We start from the raw sequence: 19,183 nt of genomic DNA, 5'->3' as shown, positions 1-19,183 counted from the left end.
AGCATGGGAGGTTGGGGAGCAGTGTAGGGGGCTGGGGGGCAGCGGGGGGCTGGGGGTCTCACCAGGTTCTTGTGGGTGCTGTACAGCTCGTCCAGCAATTCCTCCACGATGGAGTTGGTGAGATACGTCACCACCGAAAGCTTCACCTCGCTGGGGACCAACGGGGGGGGGGGGGCGGTTCAGAGGTTGAGCAGACCCCCCCGTCCTCCAAACACCCCCACCCCCTCCTCAGGGACCCCCGTAAGAACACCGCCCCTCCCCCACGCCCCGTCCCTCCGGCCCCCCGGCCTCACTTCAGCTTGTTCTGGATGTCCTGCCCAGCCTGCTCCAGCAGCGCCCCCCGGATGAAGTTGCGGGGGACGGTCACCCGCTCCGACACGGCCCCCAGCATCTTGTTGTGGCCCTCGGCCGCCTGCATGGCCCTGGGGCACAGCTCCTGGGTCAGTGTCACCATGGAGTCCAGGATCACCTGGGGGGCCCCCAAAACAACGCGTCACCCCCAAGCTGGATTCCCCCGGCATTGAGCTCCCTTAGTGACACCAGCAGATCCAGGGTCGCCCCCCCCCCAGACTGAGCCCCTCAAGTGCTCAGTGAGTCCTGGGGTCCCCCAGCCAGTGAGATCTGGGATGCCCCCAAATTCAGCCCTCCCCCAACTTCCTGGAAGACCCGGGGCCCCCCCAAAATGGAGCCTCCCAGCCTCCAAACAGAGCTCCCCACAGTTCCCCGGTAAGACCCAGGGTCCCCCTGAACTGAGTCCTCCAACCCTGCTAGTGAAACCTGGGGGGCCCCAAGCTTAGCCCCCCCAGAGAGATCACCTGCAGCTCCTTGTCGACGGCCTTGGAGACCTCATTGGCCACGGACTCCAGGCGCTGCCGGACGGGCCCGTCGCTCGCCAGGATGTGTCCCAGCTCGTATAGGCTGGGGAAGAGCTGGCAGGAGAGAGAGCCCCGAGAGGGGCGGGGTGAGCAGGGACAGATGTGCGTGGGGGGAGGGGAAGACAGCAGCGGTAGCCACATCTGGGGAGCTTGTTCCTGGACCAGGGATGGAGGTTTCAGTTGTGTGGCAACAACTGGGCAGCTAGCGTCTGGCTGGGGATGGAGTGATCCAGATGTGGCAACATCTGAGGAGCTAGCTTCTGGCTGGGGATGAAGGGATCCAGACGTGGAAACATCTGGGGAGCTTGCTTCTGACTGAGGATGGAGGGATCCAGATGTGCGAACAGCCGGGGAGCTCCTGGCAGGGGATGGAGAGATCCAGATGCGAGAACATCTGGGGAGCTAGCTTGTGGCTGGGGGTGGAGGGATCCAGATGTGAGAACATTTGGGGAGCTCGCTTCTGGCTGGGGTGGAGGGATCCAGATGTGGCAATATCTGGGGAACTAGCTTCTGGCTGGGGATGGAGGGATCCAGATGTGGCAACATCTGGGGAGCTTGTTCCTGGACCAGGGATGGAGGTTTCAGTTGTGTGACCACATCTGGGGACAGAAAGCCCAGATGTGGCAACCTCTGCAGCAGCAGAGTTTCGCCAGGGCGACGGAACACAGCTGTGGCCACATCTGGAGACACAGGGCCGGGGCCACAGGTGGAGGAGCCAGGACGGGAGAGGCAGGGGTTGGAGTGAGAGGGGTGGAGACGGAGGGAACGGGGTGGAGCCGGGCAGAGGGGGGGTCTCTTACCGCCCGCGAGTTCTTGGCCTCCTTCATCAGCTCCCGCGCGTACAGCACCTCCTCTTGGACGGTGTCGGCCGGGCAGCCGTGCAGAGCCCTCACCTTCTCCTGGACCTGCAGGCACAGCCGCCGGATCATCTGCTGAGGGACAGGGTGGTTAGCGGCACCCCTGAGCCAGCCGGATGGAGCCGGAGCCCCCTCAAGGGGAAAGGCCTGAGCTCTGTTCCCTGCCCCCCAAGCCCGCCCCCTGGCCCGCGGGGGACGGTACGGGGAGATGGGAACGTTTACTTGCTCGGCGCCGCTGGTGCCGATCCCTTGCTGGAGTCGGAAGGCCTGCTCCTGGGAAAACTTCTGGGAGTGGCTGTTTCGGAGGAGGCACCATTGGATCTGGGGAGGAGGGATGAAGGGAGGCAGATGAGAGACCCCTTGGGGGGGTCCCCTCACTCCCTCCAACTGAGCCCCGGGGCCCCAGGCTCTACTCACCTTCTGCCACACCTCGTCCGTCCTCTCCGGGGCGCTGCGGAAAGCGGCTGTGATGTCGCTCATGGGGAAGGACATGTACTTCAGGGTGTAGTTGCTGTAGCGGGAGGTGTGAGGCTCAGAGGCAGGAGGTGTTGGGAAAGAGGTTACTCCCACCCCCTCCCGATACCGAGGGAACGGCCTTCAAGTCTGTCAGAGCTGTGGTCTCACTTGCAGTTATCCAAGTTACTCTCTGTGGGTATCACTCCCGTTTCCCCATTTTCACCTCCTGGTCCCCCTCCAGTCACCACCCAAATGGCTTCTTGTCTTTGCGTTATTGTCCCACCTCCCAGGTGTTGTCCACCTTTTTCTTATCAACCAGCTAACCCAACAATCCACCCTAGTGACCCTTCCAATAACCTAGCCCAACACAGCTCAACCCAACTGAGAACATAACCCAGCCGAGAACCCAACGCAATTCGACCCAACTGAGAACCCAGTCCAGCTCAACCCAACTGAAAACCCGACCCCACTTTACCCAACTAAGAACCCAACCCAACAGAGAACCCAGCCCAACCCAACCAAGAACCCAACCCAACTCAATCCAACTGAGGACCCAACCCAACTTGACCCAACTTAGAACCCAACCCAACTGAGAACCCGACCCAACCAAGAACCCAACCCAACTGAGAACCCAACCCAACTGAGAACCCAACCCAACTCAACTGAGAACCCAACCCAACCAAGAACCCAACCCAACTCAACCCAACCGAGAACCCAACCCAACTCGACCCAACTTAGAACCCAACCCAACTGAGAACCCGACCCAACCAAGAATCCAACCCAACTCGACCCAACTGAGAACCCAACCCAACCCAACTTGACTTAACCAAGAACCCAACACAACTGAGAATCGAACCCAACTCAACCCAATTGAGAACCCAGCCCAGCTCGATCCAACAAAGAACCCAACCCAACTCGATCCAACTGAACCCAACCCAACCGAGAACCCAACCCAACTCTACCCAGTTGAGAGCACAACCCAATTCTATTCAACCAAGAACTCAATCCAAGTTCTACCCAATCAACCTACTCTACCCAACCAAGAACCTACTCAACCCTACTCAACTTACTAGTTGAATCCAATGCGACTAACATAAATAAACCAAGATCCTACCCAATCCATCCCTATGCTAGTAATTGTCCAATCTGACTCAAGCTAACCTGACTCTGTTCAACCAATAACTCAATCAGTTTAATCCAACCCACAACCCAACCCAGCCCCAATCAGTAACCCAGACTACACAACTCCAGCCAACCCAAAAAATGCACCAGTAATCCACTCCGACAACCCAGTTACCTACACAACATCCTAAGCTCAACACCACCTACCAAGTAGGCCCACTACTCCACTCAACACCATCCACACAACTCTGCCAGCCCACACACACATCCCCACTACAAATGAATTGCAAACAATGAAGCTAGTCGGTATGAAACCCAGAGAAATGACACCTGTTCTCAATGCTACCACTAAGCCTGAGTCCGGGGTGGGGGCTGGGAGGTCAGAGGCTAACACTCCTCCAGCAAGTCCCTTCCAGACTCACTTCTCCAGGGCTCGGGCGATATCCTGGAAGCCGAGTGCCGTCGTGTTGTTCCGGTCCCAGGCGATGCTCCTGCGAAGAGGAGATCCAGGCTGGGTCACGCAACCGTGGGTCCCTTTTTCCTCCCACCGTAGTGACCCCCTAATGAGACCCTGCCTTGGCTAACACAAACCTTCCACCCTCCTCCACTCCAGTGGCACCCCCTTCCCCGGCATTTCCCAAGGGGGAGCCACCAATGGCTTTCTCCTGTCCTTCTCCCTCCAAGAACCCCCCCTTTTCCATATTCCCTTCTCTGCTTCTCAGCCCCAGGAGATTCTTCCCCTCTGTTCTCCACGCCCCATTCCTGCCCTCCCAAGGTAGCCCCTCTCCCATCTCCCAAGCTCCCCCCACTTCTGCTGACAGGACCCCACACGCTCCAACCCTCCTGGACCACCTAGTAAGACCTCCTCACCCTAATCCCCCACTCTTGTGCCCATGAGAGCCCCCGAACTGCACCCCCTTCCCTACAACCCCAGTCCCTCCCCTCCAGGAAGCCCCCTCCCCCACCCTGTCTCCCTAAAGAGCCTCCTGCTGCACCCCAGGGTGCTCTTCCCCCCCACCGGAGGGTGCTGTTGATCTGCAGGGCTTTGGACAGCATCTTGGCTCCCAGGTCTTCCATGCCGTTCCCGCTCAGGTCCACCTTGCTCAGGCAGGTGTTGCTGCCCAGGGCGTTGATAAGGATGCTGGTCCGGGACTTCAGCCGCGAGTCGGCCACAGAGAGAGACTGCAGGGACTGGAGGGGAGGGGCGGAGGGGAGGGGCGTCAGCGCTGCGATCCCCTCCCCTGTAGCTCTGCCAGAGCTCCACACTCCAGCCCTGGCCTTCCCCTTCACCCCACCCCACCCCACCGCTCTCCTGGTTCCCCTCAGTCCTGACCCACGGCCCCCGAGGGCAGACTCACACAATCTTCCTCCTGAATCAGCTGCACGATCTTGTGAAGGATCTCCTCCAGCGTCCTGGGGAGGGAGAACATGGAGGCGGGGCATGAGCACCAGAGGGGGTGGAACGGGGCGGGCAGCTCAAGTCACCAGCCCACCCACTGACACAGGGACACAGTAATCGTTCTAGGAGGCCTGTTCCAGACCCTTTTCTTGGGGTCCCAAGTTGGGTGGGTTCTGGAGTGTGGGATGCGACAGCCTCCCTCGCACCAGAACTGCAACGTTGCTTGGGTACGTTCTAGGTCTCCCATCCTAGACTCACTCCATGTTCTAGGCTGGGCATGTTCTGGATAGCCGGGCACTACAGAGTCAAACTCAATAGACATGTAACATTGCGTGGGTAGTGTTCTAGGTCACCCACTCTAGACCCACCCCATGTTCTAGGCTGGACATTTTCTGGATAACCAGGCACTACAGAGTCAAACTCAATAGACACGTAACATTGCTTGGGTAGCGTTCTAGGTCACCCGCTCTAGACCCACCCTAAGTTCTAGGCTGGGCATGTTCTGGATAGCCAGGCACTATAGAGTCACATTCAGTAGACTCGTAACATTGCTTGGGTGGTGTTTTAGGTCACCCACTCTGGATTCACCCCATGTTCTAGGCTGGGCATGTTCTGGATAGCCAGGCACTACAGAGTCAAACTCAGCAGACTTATAACATTGCTTGGCTAGCGTTCTAGATCATCTATGCTGTATCCCTTACTTCCACAGTCTAAGCTGGGTGGGTTCTGGGTGGGACTTCAGAACATCAACCTAATCAGAGATTACCAATCTCTTGACCAGCTTTCTAAGTCACTCAACTGGGGAGGTTCTAGACTGCCTTTTCAACTTGCGCTCTCCATTTCTTTCTAGATGGTTGGAGAACTGCCTAATTGGTCTAGAATGGTTCCCACTAAGCACCAGTGCCCATCCTGGGGGTCTCCAATGCTTCTCATGGAGCCCAACATGCACCCAATGGGTCTAGAACATGTCTAATGTTGTCCATCACCAATGGGTCCCGTGGAGTCCAATGCCCATCTAATGGGTCTAGAATGGTTCGCATGGAGCCCAACATCCATCCAATAGATAAACAGAGTCCGATGACCCTTCAGTGGGTCTCCACTGTTTCTCATGGAGACCGCACCCATGCAATGAGTCTAGAAAGGGCCCCGTGGAACCCAGCCCCCATGCAATGGGTCTAGACGGGTCCCATGGAGCAGAACTTCCTCGCGAGAGAAGGTGACCTCGGGGGACAAAGGATTCTCAGGAACTTCTCTCTCCCGGGGAGAAGGGAGGGCAGGAGACGAATGACGGGAGCCTTCACCCACCGGGACTTGACGCTGAAGTTCTTGCCGAGCCAGAGGTGTTTGAGGAATTTATTCTTGCCCAGAGCTGGGACAAGCGTCAGCAAATCCGAGTCGAAACCTGGAGCGAGGCAGGGGCGGGGTGAAGAGGAGCATCAGGGGGAGCTAAGATGTGGCCCCCTCCCCCCACCGTGGGGCCCACGGGCTGGAGGGCCGGCGGACAGACGCACCGTTGTCGGAGAGGTCCAGGCTCCCCACGGCGGTGACTCCTGGGAGCTGCTCCTGCAGGACCTGAGCCCCCGGCGAGCGCAGCTGGGACAGAACGAGGAATGATTGACAGAACGAGGGAATGGGGAGGGGGAGGGGACGGATGAGGGAAGGAGGGGGAGGGGGCGGGGAAGAAAGAATTGGCAGATGGCCCCCTCCCCCGCCGGCCATGCCCCCCCCCATTGCCCAGCCCCTCCCCCCTCACCTCACAGCCGCTCAGGTCCAGGTGAACGTCGCTCAGGTGGGTGTTGGCCGAGAGACCCTGGAACAGAGACCTGGGGAACGTGGGGTTAATGGGGGCAAGGGGTGTGTCCCCCACTAGCCCCGCCCACCTACTTCACTAGCCCCGCCCACCTGCCTCACTAGCTCTTCCCCCAACACAGCAAGCAGGGCCCGGCCCATCCATCAGGGGACACACACACACACACACAGACAAACACACACAAAACACACACACAGACACAAAAACACACACACAAACATACACAAAGCACACACACTCATACACAAAACACAGATACAGACACACAAAAATACACACAGACACACACAAAGCGCACACACATACTCAAAACACACAAACACGCACAGAGATACACACAAAAACACAGACACACACAAAGCACACACTCATACACAAAATACAGACACAGATACATAAAAATACACACACAGACACACACAAAACACACACAGACACCCACGCAAAACACACACAGACACACACACACACACACACAGACACACAAACACACACACACACAAACACACACACACATAAACAAAACACAGACACAGAAACACAAACACACACACACAGACACACACACACACACAAACACACACACACAGACACACACACAGACACACAAACACACACACACAGACACACACACACAGACACACAAACACACACACACAGACACACACACAGACACACAAACACACACACACAGACACACACACAGACACACACACAAACACACACACACAGAGACCCCCCCCCACTCACCTCAAGGCGTCCAGGGGCAGTCGGGTGCCCGCCAGGCTGACGTGGGTGAGCGCGTAGGCGCTGCAGAAGAATTGCTTGAAGGGCACCTGCCCGTCCTTGGCTTTCCTAGGGACACAGACCTAGTGGGAGCCCCACATGCAGGGGGACCCCGACGCCAGCGTGGCCGGGGGGGGGCTAAGTGGGACGGGGTTAATCAGCGCCCCCTCCGTGGGAAATGGGGGGCAGAGGAGGGGCTCTGCACTGGGGTCCCTCCCGCTGGGAAACGGGGGCGCAGGGGAGGAATGTGCCGGGCGGGGGCTCTGCAGCTGGAAATCGGGGGCGGGGGACCCCAACACGTACCGGTGGGAGAACGTGTTGCGAGCGAGGTTGAGGTAGCTGAGCCGCGGGCAACATCCGTGCAGCAGCGCCCCGAATAACTTGGGGGGCAGAGAGGGAAAGAGATCAACCCCCCGGCTCCCCACACCCCCAGCTCCGCTCCTCCCCAAGCTCCCCAGAGCACCCCCAGCTCCCCACACCCCCTGCTCCCTGGGCCCCCCTCTGCCCAGAGCACCCCCAGCTCCCCACTCCCCCGCCTCCCCACACCCCCTGCTCCCTGGGCCCCCCTCTGCCCAGAGCACCCCCAGCTCCCCACTCCCCCGCCTCCCCACACCCCCTGCTCCCTGGGCCCCCCTCTGCCCAGAGCACCCCCAGTTCCCCACTCCCCCGCCTCCCCACACCCCCTGCTCCCTGCGCCCCCCACTGCCCAGAGCACCCCCAGCTCCCCACTCCCCCGCCTCCCCACACCCCCTGCTCCCTGGGCCCCCCTCTGCCCAGAGCACCCCCAGCTCCCCACTCCCCCGCCTCCCCACACCCCCTGCTCCCTGGGCCCCCCTCTGCCCAGAGCACCCCCAGCTCCCCACTCCCCCGCCTCCCCACACCCCCTGCTCCCTGGGCCCCCCTCTGCCCAGAGCACCCCCAGCTCCCCACACCCCCTGCTCCCTGGGCCCCCCTCTGCCCAGAGCACCCCCAGCTCCCCACTCCCCCGCCTCCCCACACCCCCTGCTCCCTGGGCCCCCCTCTGCCCAGAGCACCCCCAGTTTCCCACTCCCCCCGCCTCCCCACACCCCCTGCTCCCCGCGCCCCCCACTGCCCAGAGCACCCCCAGCTCCCCACTCCCCCGCCTCCCCACACCCCCTGCTCCCCGGGCCCCCCTCTGCCCAGAGCACCCCCAGCTCCCCACTCCCCCGCCTCCCCACACCCCCTGCTCCCCGGGCCCCCCTCTGCCCAGAGCACCCCCAGCTCCCCACTCCCCCTGCTCCCCACGCCCCCTCTGCCCAGAGCATCCCCAGCTCCCCACGCCCCCTGCTCCCCACGCCCCCCTCTGCCCAGAGCATCCCCAGCTCCCCACTCCCCCGACTCCCCACACCCCCTGCTCCCCACGCCCCCTCTGCCCAGAGCATCCCCAGCTCCCCACGCCCCCTGCTCCCCACGCCCCCTCTGCCCAGAGCATCCCCAGCTCCCCACACCCCCTGCTCCCCACGTCCCCCTCTGCCCAGAGCATCCCCAGCTCCCCACGCCCCCTGCTCCCCACGCCGCCCTCTGCCCAGAGCACCCCCAGCTCCCCACTCCCCCGACTCCCCACACCCCCTGCTCCCCGGGCCCCCCACTGCCCAGAGCACCCCCAGCTCCCCACTCCCCCGACTCCCCACACCTCTTGCTCCCCGCGCCCCCCTCTGCCCAGAGCACCCCCTGCTCCCCACTCCCCCGACTCCCCACACCTCTTGCTCCCGGCGCCCCCTCTGCCCAGAGCACCCCCTGCTCCCCACGTCCCCCAAGCTCCCCCCGCTCCCCATGCCCACTGCTTCCCATGCCCCCCAGTTCCACACACCCGCACACCCCACCTCCCCACCCCCCTCTGCTTCCCATACCCACCCCTCCCGGCGCCCCGCCCCTCACCACGTCCAGGGCGCAGTCCGTGCCCGACAGCTCCAGGTGCACCAGGCCGTTGGGCTGGGCCAGGAAGGAGTAGAACCCCTGTGGGGGGGCCAGGCCGGAGGGTTGGAGCTGGTGGGGGGGCGTCTGAGCCCCACAGAACCCCCAGCCTGTTCCCTGCCCCCAGCTCTCGGCCCCCCCCCACTCCCTGCCCCACAGTGCGTACCGCCCCTCATTCCCTGGTGCCCCCAGCCCCACGGCGCCTCCTGTCCTCTCCCAGCCCCACGGCGCCCCCACCCCCCTCCCAGCCCCACGGCGCCCCCACCCCCCTCCCAGCCCTGCGGCGCCCCCTGCCCCCCTCCCAGCCTCACGGCGCCTCCTGTCCTCTCCCTGCCCCACAGTGACCCCACCCCCTCTCAGCCCCACGGCGCCCCCTGCCCCCCTCCCAGCCTCACGGCGCCCCCACCCCCCTCCCAGCCCCACGGTGCCTCCTGTCCTCTCCCTGCCCCACAGTGACCCCACCCCCTCCCAGCCCCGCGGCGCCTCCTGTCCTCTCCCTGCCCCACAGTGACCCCACCCCCTCCCAGCCCCACGGCGCCCCCTGCCCCCCTCCCAGCCTCACGGCGCCTCCTGCCCTCTCCCAGCCCCACGGCACCCTGCCCCCTCCCAGCCCCCCTGCTGTCACTCACGTGGGCCTCCTCACCAGCCAGCAGCCCCGGGTTCTTGCTGAGATCTAGGTGCTGCAGGGAGCTGCTGAAGGCCGGATTGGCCCCCAGGGTCTGGCACAGCCCGGCCAGGCCTGGGGGGCAGGGGAGTGAGTGGGAGGGCTGGGACCCCCCGTCCAGCCCCACCCTGCCCCCCAACCCCAGAGCATCCCCTCCCCCGGCCCCCCAGCCCCAGAGCGTCCCCTCCCCGCTGCGCCCCACCTCCCCCCGGCCCCCGCCCCTCCCCCGCTGCGCCCCACCTCCCCCTGGCCCCCTGCCCCTCCCCCGGCCCCCCAGCCCCAGAGCGTCCCCTCCCCGCTGCGCCCCACCTCCCCCCGGCCCCCCCCCGCTGTGCCCCCACCTCCCCTGGCCCCCTGCCCCTCCCCCGGCCCCCCAGCCCCAGAGCGTCCCCTCCCCGCTGCGCCCCACCTCCCCCCGGCCCCCGCCCCTCCCCCGCTGCACCCCAGCCCCAGAGCGTCCCCTCCCCGCTGCGCCCCACCCCCCCCCCAGCCCCCCGCCCCTCCCCCGCTGCGCCCCACCTCCCCCAGCCCCCTGCCCCTCCCCCAGCCCCCCAGCCCCAGAGCGCCCCTCCCCGCTGCGCCCCACCTCCCCCCGGTCCCCCGCCCCTCCGCCGCTGTGCCCCACCTCCCCCCGCCCCTCCCCCAGGCCCCGTACCTTTCGGGGTGACCCCGGCCTTGCAGAGCCCCAGCTGCCGCAGCCCCTTGGGGCAGGAAAGCAACTGCTGACTCAGGGCGATCAGACCTGGGGGCACAGCAGAGCGGGGGGAGAAAATCGTGAGAACGGCCGGGGGGGGCAACGCAGGGACCGGGGGGACCTGGAGCTGACCAGCAACTCGGGGCTCAGGGGGGTTCGGGGGACATGGGGGCTGTTGGGTGCTGGGGGACGCTGGGGGGTTCGGGGGGACATGGGGGCTGTTGGGTGCTGGGGGACGCTGGGGGGTTCGGGGGGACATGGGGGCTGTTGGGTGCTGGGGGACGCTGGGGGGTTCGGGGGGACATGGGGGCTGTTGGGTGCTGGGGGACGCTGGGGGACGCTGGGGGGTTCGGGGGACATGGGGGCTGTTGGGTGCTGGGGGACGCTGGGAGGTTCGGGGGGACATGGGGGCTGTTGGGTGCTGGGGGACGCTGGGGGATTCGGGGGGACATGGGGGCTGTTGGGTGCTGGGGGACGCTGGGGGATGGGGGGCTGGGGGGGGGATTGGGGGCGGGGGGACATGGGGGCTGTTGGGTGCTGGGGGACGCTGGGGGATTCGGGGGGATATGGGGGCTGTTGGGTGCTGGGGGACGCTGGGGGATTCGGGGGGACATGGGGGCTGTTGGGTGCTGGGGGACGCTGGGAGATTCGGGGGGATATGGGGGCTGTTGGGTGCTGGGGGACGCTGGGGGATTCGGGGGGACATGGGGGCTGTTGGGTCGGGGGATGGGGGGACGCTGGGGGATTCGGGGGGACATGGGGGCTGTTGGGTGCTGGGGGACGCTGGGGGATTCGGGGGGACATGGGGGCTGTTGGGTGCTGGGGGACGCTGGGGGGTTCGGGGGGACATGGGGGCTGTTGGGTGGGATGGGGGGGGGGGACGCTGGGGGATTCGGGGGGACATGGGGGCTGTTGGGTGCTGGGGTACGCTGGGGGGTTCGGGGGGACATAGGGGCTGTTGGGTGCTGGGGGACGCTGGGGGGTTCGGGGGGACATGGGGGCTGTTGGGTGCTGGGGGACGCTGGGGGGTGCTCGGGGACCCCACCTTTGTCCTCTATCTGGTTGTGCGACAGCACCAGGGTGTGAAGGGCCGAGCCGGGGTTGTCCCCCAGGGCGCAGGTCAGCTTGAGCGCGAAGTCCCTGTGCCGGAGAGAGATGGGGGGTGACACCCTGAACCCCGAATCCCAGTCCCCCCCCCCCCGCAGCGGCCAGCCCTGGGATTGGGTGGGAGCCGGCGCCTGTAGAAGGGACGGATCCGCCCTCCCCGTCCCCAGCCGGCCCTGTCCCGGGGGGGCACCCCTAGAGGTGCCGGGGTTGGGGGGCTCACTCACGGTTTTAACCCCGCGTTGTCCAGCACCAGCTCCTCCAGATGGCGGGACTTGCTGAGCGTGTGCAGCACCTGCTCCGAGACCTCGGGGCCCTGGTGGAGCGGAAGGAGACAGAGAGCAACGCAGGAATGCGGGGCCCCGGCCGGCGATTGGGGGGCGCAGGGGAGGCATCTCCCCTGGAGCGAGTCTGGGGGTGCAGGGCTGTTGGGATGGACCGGGGGCTTTAGGGTGAATTGCGGGGTGCGGGGCACTTTGCGGGCATAGAAGAAGAGGGACTTGGGGCTACGGGGTGTTGTCAAGGGGGAGGAGGGTTTGGGGGTCCAGGGTGGGTTGTGGGGTGCAGGCGACTGGCTCAGAGCACCGGGGAGGATTTGGGGAGCAGATTTTGCAGGACAGCGTGAGGATCTGGGGTGCAGGGGAAGATGCTGGGGTGGGTTTGGACCACAGGGGCAGGTGTTGGGGTTCAGGAATGCATTTGGCATGCAGGGGTGGCTTTGGGGTGCAGGGCCAGGTTTGGGGATCAAGCATGAGTTGGGAGTACGGGGCAGATTTGGGGTGCAGGGGTGGGTGAGGGTTGCAGGAGCAGGTTTTGGGGTACAGGGGCAGGTTTAGGATGCAGAGGTAGATGGGGGTTGCCGGAGCAGCTTGGGGTGTAGAGACAGGTTAGGGGGTGGGTTTGGAGTGCAGGGCCGGGAGGAAGGGTTTCAGCAGTGGCATGGGGTGCAGACAGTTTGGGGTACAGAGGCAGGTTTGGGGGTACAGGGGCGGGTTTGGGGGTGCAGGGGCAGGTTTGGGGGTACAGGGGCGGGTTTGGGGTACAGAAAGCAGGTTTGGGGGTCCAGGGTGGGTTGTGGGGTGCGGGGGCGGGTTTGGGGTGCAGGGGCAGGTTTGGGGGTACAGGGGCGGGTTTGGGGGTGCAGGGGCAGGTTTGGGGGTACAGGGGCAGGTTTAGGGGTGCAGGGGCGGGTTTGGGGGTGCAGGGGCAGGTTCGGGGGATACCTACCAGCCGCAGATCCTTGCAGCTGAGTCGCGTGAACCAGGGATTGTAGGCGAGGGCTGCCACCACCAGAGCCAGGTCCCTGTGGGGAGAGTGTGGGGGGGTGAGCCCCTAGATTTGTGCTGGCGGGGGGCACCCCAGGGAAGGGCTGTGTGGGCAGACGGGCTGTCGGGGTACCGGGCTGGGACGCGGTGGGGCCGGGATTCGCTCTCGCAGTCCCTGGATTCCCTCCGCCGCCCTGGGCTGCTCTGCAGTGACTCTGTGCGTGCCTCAGTTTCCCCAGGCCCTGCCGCACGCTCTGCACGGGGAGGGGGCGGCCGGGGGGACTCTGGGAAGTGGGGTCAGTCTCGCCCGGCCTGAGGCCCCGGTGACGGAGGCGGGGGCGGGGACCAGTGCCTGGGCGTGGCTGGGGGGCTCTAGCTGGCCTGGGGGGCCGGGCAGGGCCTGGCTCTGGCCCCCCCTCGCCCCGAGTTCCTGGCTCCTGTCACAAGCCTGGGCTACGCTGGGACCCTGGGACCCCATAGCCCTTCTCTTCTAGCAGCCGCCCGAGAGTCCCCTCTGGCTGGGGGAGGAGGGGGAAGGGCCCGGGGGCTTCCCCACACTCTGTGACACGAGGCGATCAGAGTGTGGGGGCTACTGGGGTGCAGGGCTATTGGGGTATCAGGGTATCGGGGTGCAGGGCTATCAGGGTATTGGCGAGCAGGCTATTGGGGTATCAGGGTACGGGGCTATTGGGGTATTGAGGTTTTGGGGTGCAGGGCTATCGGGGTGCACACGATGGAACCGGGCCCCCCCTCACCGGCTCTCCAGGTGGCTAAAGTCCAGCAGGTTGAATTCCCGGTTGTCGGCCGAGTGGTAGATGGTGTCGACATCCTGCAAAGGACGGGAGTGAGAGGGAAAGGGGGGGCCCTGCCCCCCATCCTGCCTCTTCCAGCCCCCTGCTCCCCCCAGCCCCCTACAGTCCCCAGGGCCCATCCCCTCCCCCATCCACCCGCCCCCACCTACCCACTGCAACGCCCCCCCGCCCCCACCTACCCACTGCAAACCCCTCCCCGCCCCCACCTACCCACTGCAAACCCCTCCCCGCCCCCACCTACCAACTGCAACGCCCCCCCGCCCCCACCTAACCACTGCAACACCCCCCTGCCCCCACCTACCCACTGCAACGCCCCCCCGCCCCCACCTACCCACTGCAAACCCCTCCCCGCCCCCACCTACCCACTGCAACGCCCCCCCGCCCCCACCTAACCACTGCAACGCCCCCCTGCCCCCACCTACCCACTGCAACGCCCCCCCGCCCCCACCTAACCACTGCAACGCCCCCCTGCCCCCACCTACCCACTGCACCTCCTCCCGGCAGCAGAGCCCATTGTAGTCGCAGAGGGCGGCGTAGGTCTCGGAGAACCCCCCTGCCGGGGAGACAGAGTCGGGCGTCAGTGCGGGGCGCCCCTCCCCCGCCCCCTTCCCGCCGGCCCCCCGCCCCCCCACTCACCGCAGACGCTGTGGCTGGTGGAGCTGGAGGTCTCCGAGTTGGGGGACGTGTCCCGGGGGGTGTCGGGGGTCCGCAGGCACCTGGGGGAGTGGGGGAGGGGCACCGTCAGGGTGCCTGGGTCCCTTCCCCTCCCCCGCCCCTTACCGCAGTGGGGTGTCCCGCCCGGCCCCCACCCCTCAGCACCCTCTGCCCAGCCCCCACCCCCAGTGCCCCCTGCCCGGCCCCACCCCCCACTCCCAGCCCCCACCCCTCAGCACCCCCTGCCCGGCCCCCACCCCCCACGCCCAGCCCCCACCCCCAGTGCCCCCTGCCCGGCCCCACCCCCCACACCCACCTCCCACCCCTCAGCACCCCCTGCCCGGCCCCACCCCCAGTGCCCCCTGCACGGCCCCACCCCCCACACCCACCTCCCACCCCCTGCCCGGCCCCACCCCCCACACCCACCTCCCACCCCCTGCCCGGCCCCACCCCCCACACCCACCTCCCACCCCTCAGCACCCCCTGCCCGGCCCCACCCCCAGTGCCCCCTGCCCGGCCCCACCCCCCCACGCCCACCTCCCACCCCTCAGCACTCCCTGCCCGGCCCCACCCCCAGTGCCCCCTGCACGGCCCCACCCCCCACACCCACCTCCCACCCCTCAGCACCCCCTGCCCGGCCCCACCCCCAGTGCCCCCTGCCCGGCCCCACCCCCCTGCCCCGCCGCGGAGGGACTGACCCGGCCGTGGGGCTGGGGAAGATCCTGCCGAGGGCGGTGGTGATGTGCCGGGTGACTTGCTCCGCGCTGCCAGGGCTGGGGAACTGGAGGCTGTAGGTCCCCTTCTCCGTGTCCACCAGGATCTGGGGGGGAGGGGCACGATGAGGGTTGGGGTCAGGGGGTGATGTGGGGCCATGGGGCCGTGGGGCCCGGGAGGAGTGGGGTGGGGGTGGAGGGTGGGGCCGTGGGGCCCGGGAGGAGTGGGGTGGGGGGCGGGGCCAGGGGGGCCGGGAGGAGCGGGGTGGGGGTGGAGGGTGGGGCAGAGGGGCCCAGGAGGAGCGGGGTGGGGGCGGACGGGGGCCAGGGGGGCCCAGGAGGAGCGGGGTGGGGGGCGGAGGGGGGCAGAGGGGACCAGGAGGAGCGGGGTGGGGGGCGGAGGAGGGGCGGGGGGCCCGGAGGAGCGGGGTGGGGGCCAGAGGGGGGGCAGGGGGGCCCAGGAGGAGCGGGGTGGGGGGCGGAGGGGGGGCAGGGGGGACCAGGAGGAGCGGGGTGGGGGGCGGAGGGGGGGCCGTGGGGCACTCACCTGGCTGTGATTTATGGTGTTTAAGGTTCGAATTTCCAGCACATTGAAGGAGCTTTCGAGCTGGGGAGAGGGAGGAGAAGTGAGTCTGTGTGTCCGTGTCTGTGTGTGTCCGTGTCTGTGTGTGTCCGTGTCTGTGTGTGTCCGTGTCTATCTGTGTGTGTCTCCGCACCCCCCAGTGTGTCTGTTCCCTGGGTGTGTGTCCCTGTGTCCCCATGTATGTGCAGGCATCAGTGTGTGCATGCCTCTGTGTATCTGTATGTCTGTGTGTGCATATGTACACGTGTGTGGGTCAGTGTGTGTAGGTGTGTGTGTGCATGTGTACATGCGTAGGTGTGTGTCCGTATGTCCATGTCTGTGTGTCCACATGTGTGTGTAGGTGCGTGTCCGTGCATGCGCATGTGAGTATCTGTGTTGTGTGCGTGTGCATGTGCGTGTCTGTGTTTGCGTGTGTGCATGTCCGTGTGTGCATGTCCTTGTGTGAGTGTCCGTGTTGTGTGTGTGTGTGTGTGTGTGCATGTCCATGTCCGTGTGTTTCCATGTGTCTGTGTGTGCGGGTCCATGTGTTCATGTCCGTGTGTCCATGTTGTGTGTGGGTCCGCGGGTCCGTGGCCGTGAGAGCGGGTCCGTGTCCGTGTGCGCGTGGCCGTGTGGGCGGGTCCGTGGCCGTGTGCGCGTGGCCGTGTGCACGTGGCCGTGTGGGTGTGGCCGTGTGTGCGGGTCCGTGGCCGTGTGGGCATGGCCGTGTGTGCGGGTCCGTGGCCGTGTGGGCGTGGCCGTGTGCGTGTGGCCGTGTGTGCGGGTCTGTGGCCGTGTGCACGTGGCCGTGTTGGCGTGGCCATATGGGCGTGGCCGTGTGTGCAGGTCTGTGGCCGTGTGGGCGTGGCCGTGTGGGCGGGTCCGTGGCCGTGTGCGCGTGGCCATGTGGGCGTGGCCGTGCGCGTGGCCGTGGGGGCGTGGCCGTGGGGGCTTGGCCGTGGGCGTGACCTTGTGGGCGTGGCCGTGTGTGCAGGTCCGTGGCCGTGGGTGTGTGGGCGTGTGGGCGGGTCCGTGGCTGTGCGCGCGTGTCCGTGTGGGCGTGGGCGTGGCTGTGTGTGCAGGTCCGTGGCCGTGTGGGCGTGGGCGTGGCCGTGTGCGCGTGACCGTGGGGGCGTGGCCGTGTGGCTGTGGCCGTGGGCGTGGCCGTGGGCGCGTGGGTGTGTGCGCGTGGGTGTGTGCGCGTGGACATGGGCGCGTGGGCGTGTGCGCGTGGGCGTGTGGGCGTGGCCGTGGGCGTGGCCGTGTGCGCGTGGCCGTGGCCGTGTGGGCGTGGCCGTGGGCGCGTGGCCGTGGGCGCTGTGCTCACTCACCTTGGCGGGCAGGCGGAGGCCGAAGATGTGGAGGCGCCAGGCCGTCAGCACCTGCAGGGCCCAAGCAGCCCCGTGAGAGGAGAGCGCAGAGACCGCCCAGCCCGTGTCCCCGTGGGGCCGGCACCCCACCTGGGACAGCAGCAGCCACGCTCCGGGGGACTCACTGCAGCACAGTCCTGGGGGGCTGGGGCGCAGCAGTGGGGGTCCTGGCAGGTGCAGGGGGTGGGGTGGGGCAGGGGGGTGGGAGTGAGGGGCACTGGCAGTGCGGGGGGGCAGGGCTGGAGGCAGAGCGCGGGGCAGGGTGGGGGTGGAGCAGGGGGTGTGAAAGGGTGGGGGAATAAGGCGGGGGGCCAAGCAGGGGGCAGGGTGGGGGGTCGGGAGGGAGGGGCACCGGCAGGGTGGGGGCAGGGCGAGTGGGGGTGGGGGCAGGGGCAGGGTGAGCGGGGGCCGGGGAGGTGGGGGGAGCGGGGCGAGCAGGGACCGGGGGGCAGGCGGGGGCCGGGGGAGGAGGCGGTAGCCGGGGGGGTAGGCAGGGACCGGGGAAGGAGGCGGGGATCTGGGGGGCGGGCGGTGGCCGGGGGGGCAGGCGGGGACCGGGGGAGGAGGCGGGGACCGGGGGGCAGGAGGGGACCCGGGGGAGGAGGCGGGGACCGGGGGGGCAGGAGGGGACCGGGGGAGGAGGCGGGGACCGGGGGGGCAGGCGGGGACCGGGGGGCAGGAGGGACCGGGGGAGGAGGCGGGGACCGGGGGGCAGGAGGGGACCGGGGGAGGAGGCGGGGACCGGGGGGGCAGGAGGGACCGGGGGAGGAGGCGGGGACCGGGGGGGCAGGAGGGGACCGGGGGAGGAGGCGGGGACCGGGGGGGCAGGAGGGGACCGGGGGGGCAGGCGGGGACCGGGGGAGGAGGCGGGGACCGGGGGGGCAGGAGGGGACCGGGGGGGCAGGAGGGGACCGGGGGGGCAGGCGGGGACCGGGGGGGCAGGAGGGGACCGGGGGGGCAGGAGGGGACCGGGGGAGGAGGCGGGGACCGGGGGGGCAGGAGGGGACCGGGGGAGGAGGCGGGGACCGGGGGGGCAGGAGGGGACCGGGGGAGGAGGCGGGGGCCGGGGGAGGAGGCGGGGGCCGGGGGAGGAGGCGGGGACCGGGGGGGCAGGCGGTGGCCAGGGGGCAGGCGGGGACCGGGGGGCAGGAGGGGACCGGGGGAGGAGGCGGGGACCGGGGGGGCAGGAGGGGACCGGGGGAGGAGGCGGGGGCCGGGGGAGGAGGCGGGGCCGGGGGAGGAGGCGGGGACCGGGGGGGGCAGGCGGTGGCTGGGGGGCAGGTGGGACCGGGGGGGGCAGGCGGTGGCCGGGGGGGCAGGCGGGGGCGGGGGGGCAGGCGGGGACCGGGGGGGGCAGGCGGGGACCAGGGGGGGCAGGCGGTGGCCGGGGGGGCAGGCGGGGACCAGGGGGGGCAGGCGGTGGGCCGGGGGGCAGGCGGTGGCCGGGGGGGGGGCAGGCGGTGGCGGGGGGGGGGGGCAGGCGGGGACCGGGGGGGGGCAGGCGGGGACCGGGGGGGGGCAGGCGGTGGCCGGGGGGGCAGGCGGGGACCGGGGGGCAGGCGGTGGCCGGGGGGGGGGCAGGCGGTGGCCGGGGGGGCAGGCGGGGACCAGGGGGGGCAGGCGGGGACCGGGGGGGCAGGCGGTGGCCGGGGGGGGGGCAGGCGGGGACCGGGGGGGGCAGGCGGGGACCAGGGGGGGGCAGGCGGGGACCGGGGGGGGGCAGGCGGGGACCGGGGGGGCAGGCGGGGACCGGGGGGGGGCAGGCGGTGGCCGGGGGGGCAGGCGGGGACCGGGGGGGCAGGCGGTGGCCGGGGGGGGGGCAGGCGGTGGCCGGGGGGGCAGGCGGTGGCCGGGGGGGGGCAGGCGGGGACCGGGGGGACAGGCGGTGGCCGGGGGGGGGCAGGCGGTGGCTGGGGGGCAGGCGGTGGCCGGGGGGGCAGGCGGTGGCCGGGGGGGCAGGCGGGGGCCGGGGGGACATTCCTGCTTCCCAGTAGCCGCCCGGTGACTCACCAACACTCGATCCTCAAACTTCCTGGGCTTGGTTTCCAGCTTGGCGCGCAGCAGCAGGGGGCTGTGGGGCCGGTGCAGGGCCTTGCGGATGCTCT

At 68.0% G+C, this 19,183-nt stretch overlaps 1 protein-coding gene across 6 annotated transcripts in view; it reads right to left on the bottom strand.

Moving 5' to 3' along the window:
* The window catches only part of CARMIL3 (capping protein regulator and myosin 1 linker 3), a 35,737-nt gene that overhangs the window by 8,747 nt on the left and 7,807 nt on the right, over positions 1-19,183 (bottom strand). For 3 of the 6 annotated variants that reach the window (XM_089774306.1, XM_089774309.1, XM_089774308.1), the window contains exons 2-28: positions 19,089-19,183; positions 17,040-17,090; positions 15,694-15,753; positions 15,132-15,253; positions 14,416-14,495; positions 14,262-14,332; positions 13,723-13,796; positions 12,930-13,005; positions 11,930-12,018; positions 11,644-11,738; positions 10,560-10,646; positions 9,870-9,979; positions 9,205-9,282; positions 7,609-7,685; positions 7,270-7,374; positions 6,463-6,532; positions 6,221-6,302; positions 6,015-6,111; positions 4,669-4,723; positions 4,329-4,501; positions 3,733-3,801; positions 2,150-2,243; positions 1,955-2,053; positions 1,676-1,807; positions 816-929; positions 294-469; positions 63-150 (exon numbers count right to left, since the gene is read on the bottom strand). In XM_089774306.1, coding sequence (XP_089630432.1) covers positions 63-150; positions 294-469; positions 816-929; positions 1,676-1,807; positions 1,955-2,053; positions 2,150-2,243; positions 3,733-3,801; positions 4,329-4,501; positions 4,669-4,723; positions 6,015-6,111; positions 6,221-6,302; positions 6,463-6,532; positions 7,270-7,374; positions 7,609-7,685; positions 9,205-9,282; positions 9,870-9,979; positions 10,560-10,646; positions 11,644-11,738; positions 11,930-12,018; positions 12,930-13,005; positions 13,723-13,796; positions 14,262-14,332; positions 14,416-14,495; positions 15,132-15,253; positions 15,694-15,753; positions 17,040-17,090; positions 19,089-19,183 — 2,519 coding nt within the window. The remainder of the gene's footprint in view (positions 1-62; positions 151-293; positions 470-815; positions 930-1,675; positions 1,808-1,954; positions 2,054-2,149; positions 2,244-3,732; positions 3,802-4,328; positions 4,502-4,668; positions 4,724-6,014; positions 6,112-6,220; positions 6,303-6,462; positions 6,533-7,269; positions 7,375-7,608; positions 7,686-9,204; positions 9,283-9,869; positions 9,980-10,559; positions 10,647-11,643; positions 11,739-11,929; positions 12,019-12,929; positions 13,006-13,722; positions 13,797-14,261; positions 14,333-14,415; positions 14,496-15,131; positions 15,254-15,693; positions 15,754-17,039; positions 17,091-19,088) is intronic. The other 3 variants (XM_089774311.1, XM_089774307.1, XM_089774310.1) reach the window with 3 other exon arrangements.

Source organism: Pelodiscus sinensis, chromosome 30, assembly GCF_052426305.1.
Source record: "Pelodiscus sinensis isolate ZL-2025 chromosome 30, ASM5242630v1, whole genome shotgun sequence".
Taxonomy (NCBI): Eukaryota; Metazoa; Chordata; order Testudines; family Trionychidae; genus Pelodiscus; species Pelodiscus sinensis.
Note: the sequence above shows the minus strand (reverse complement) of the source record. Positions and strands in the feature narration are given on the sequence as shown.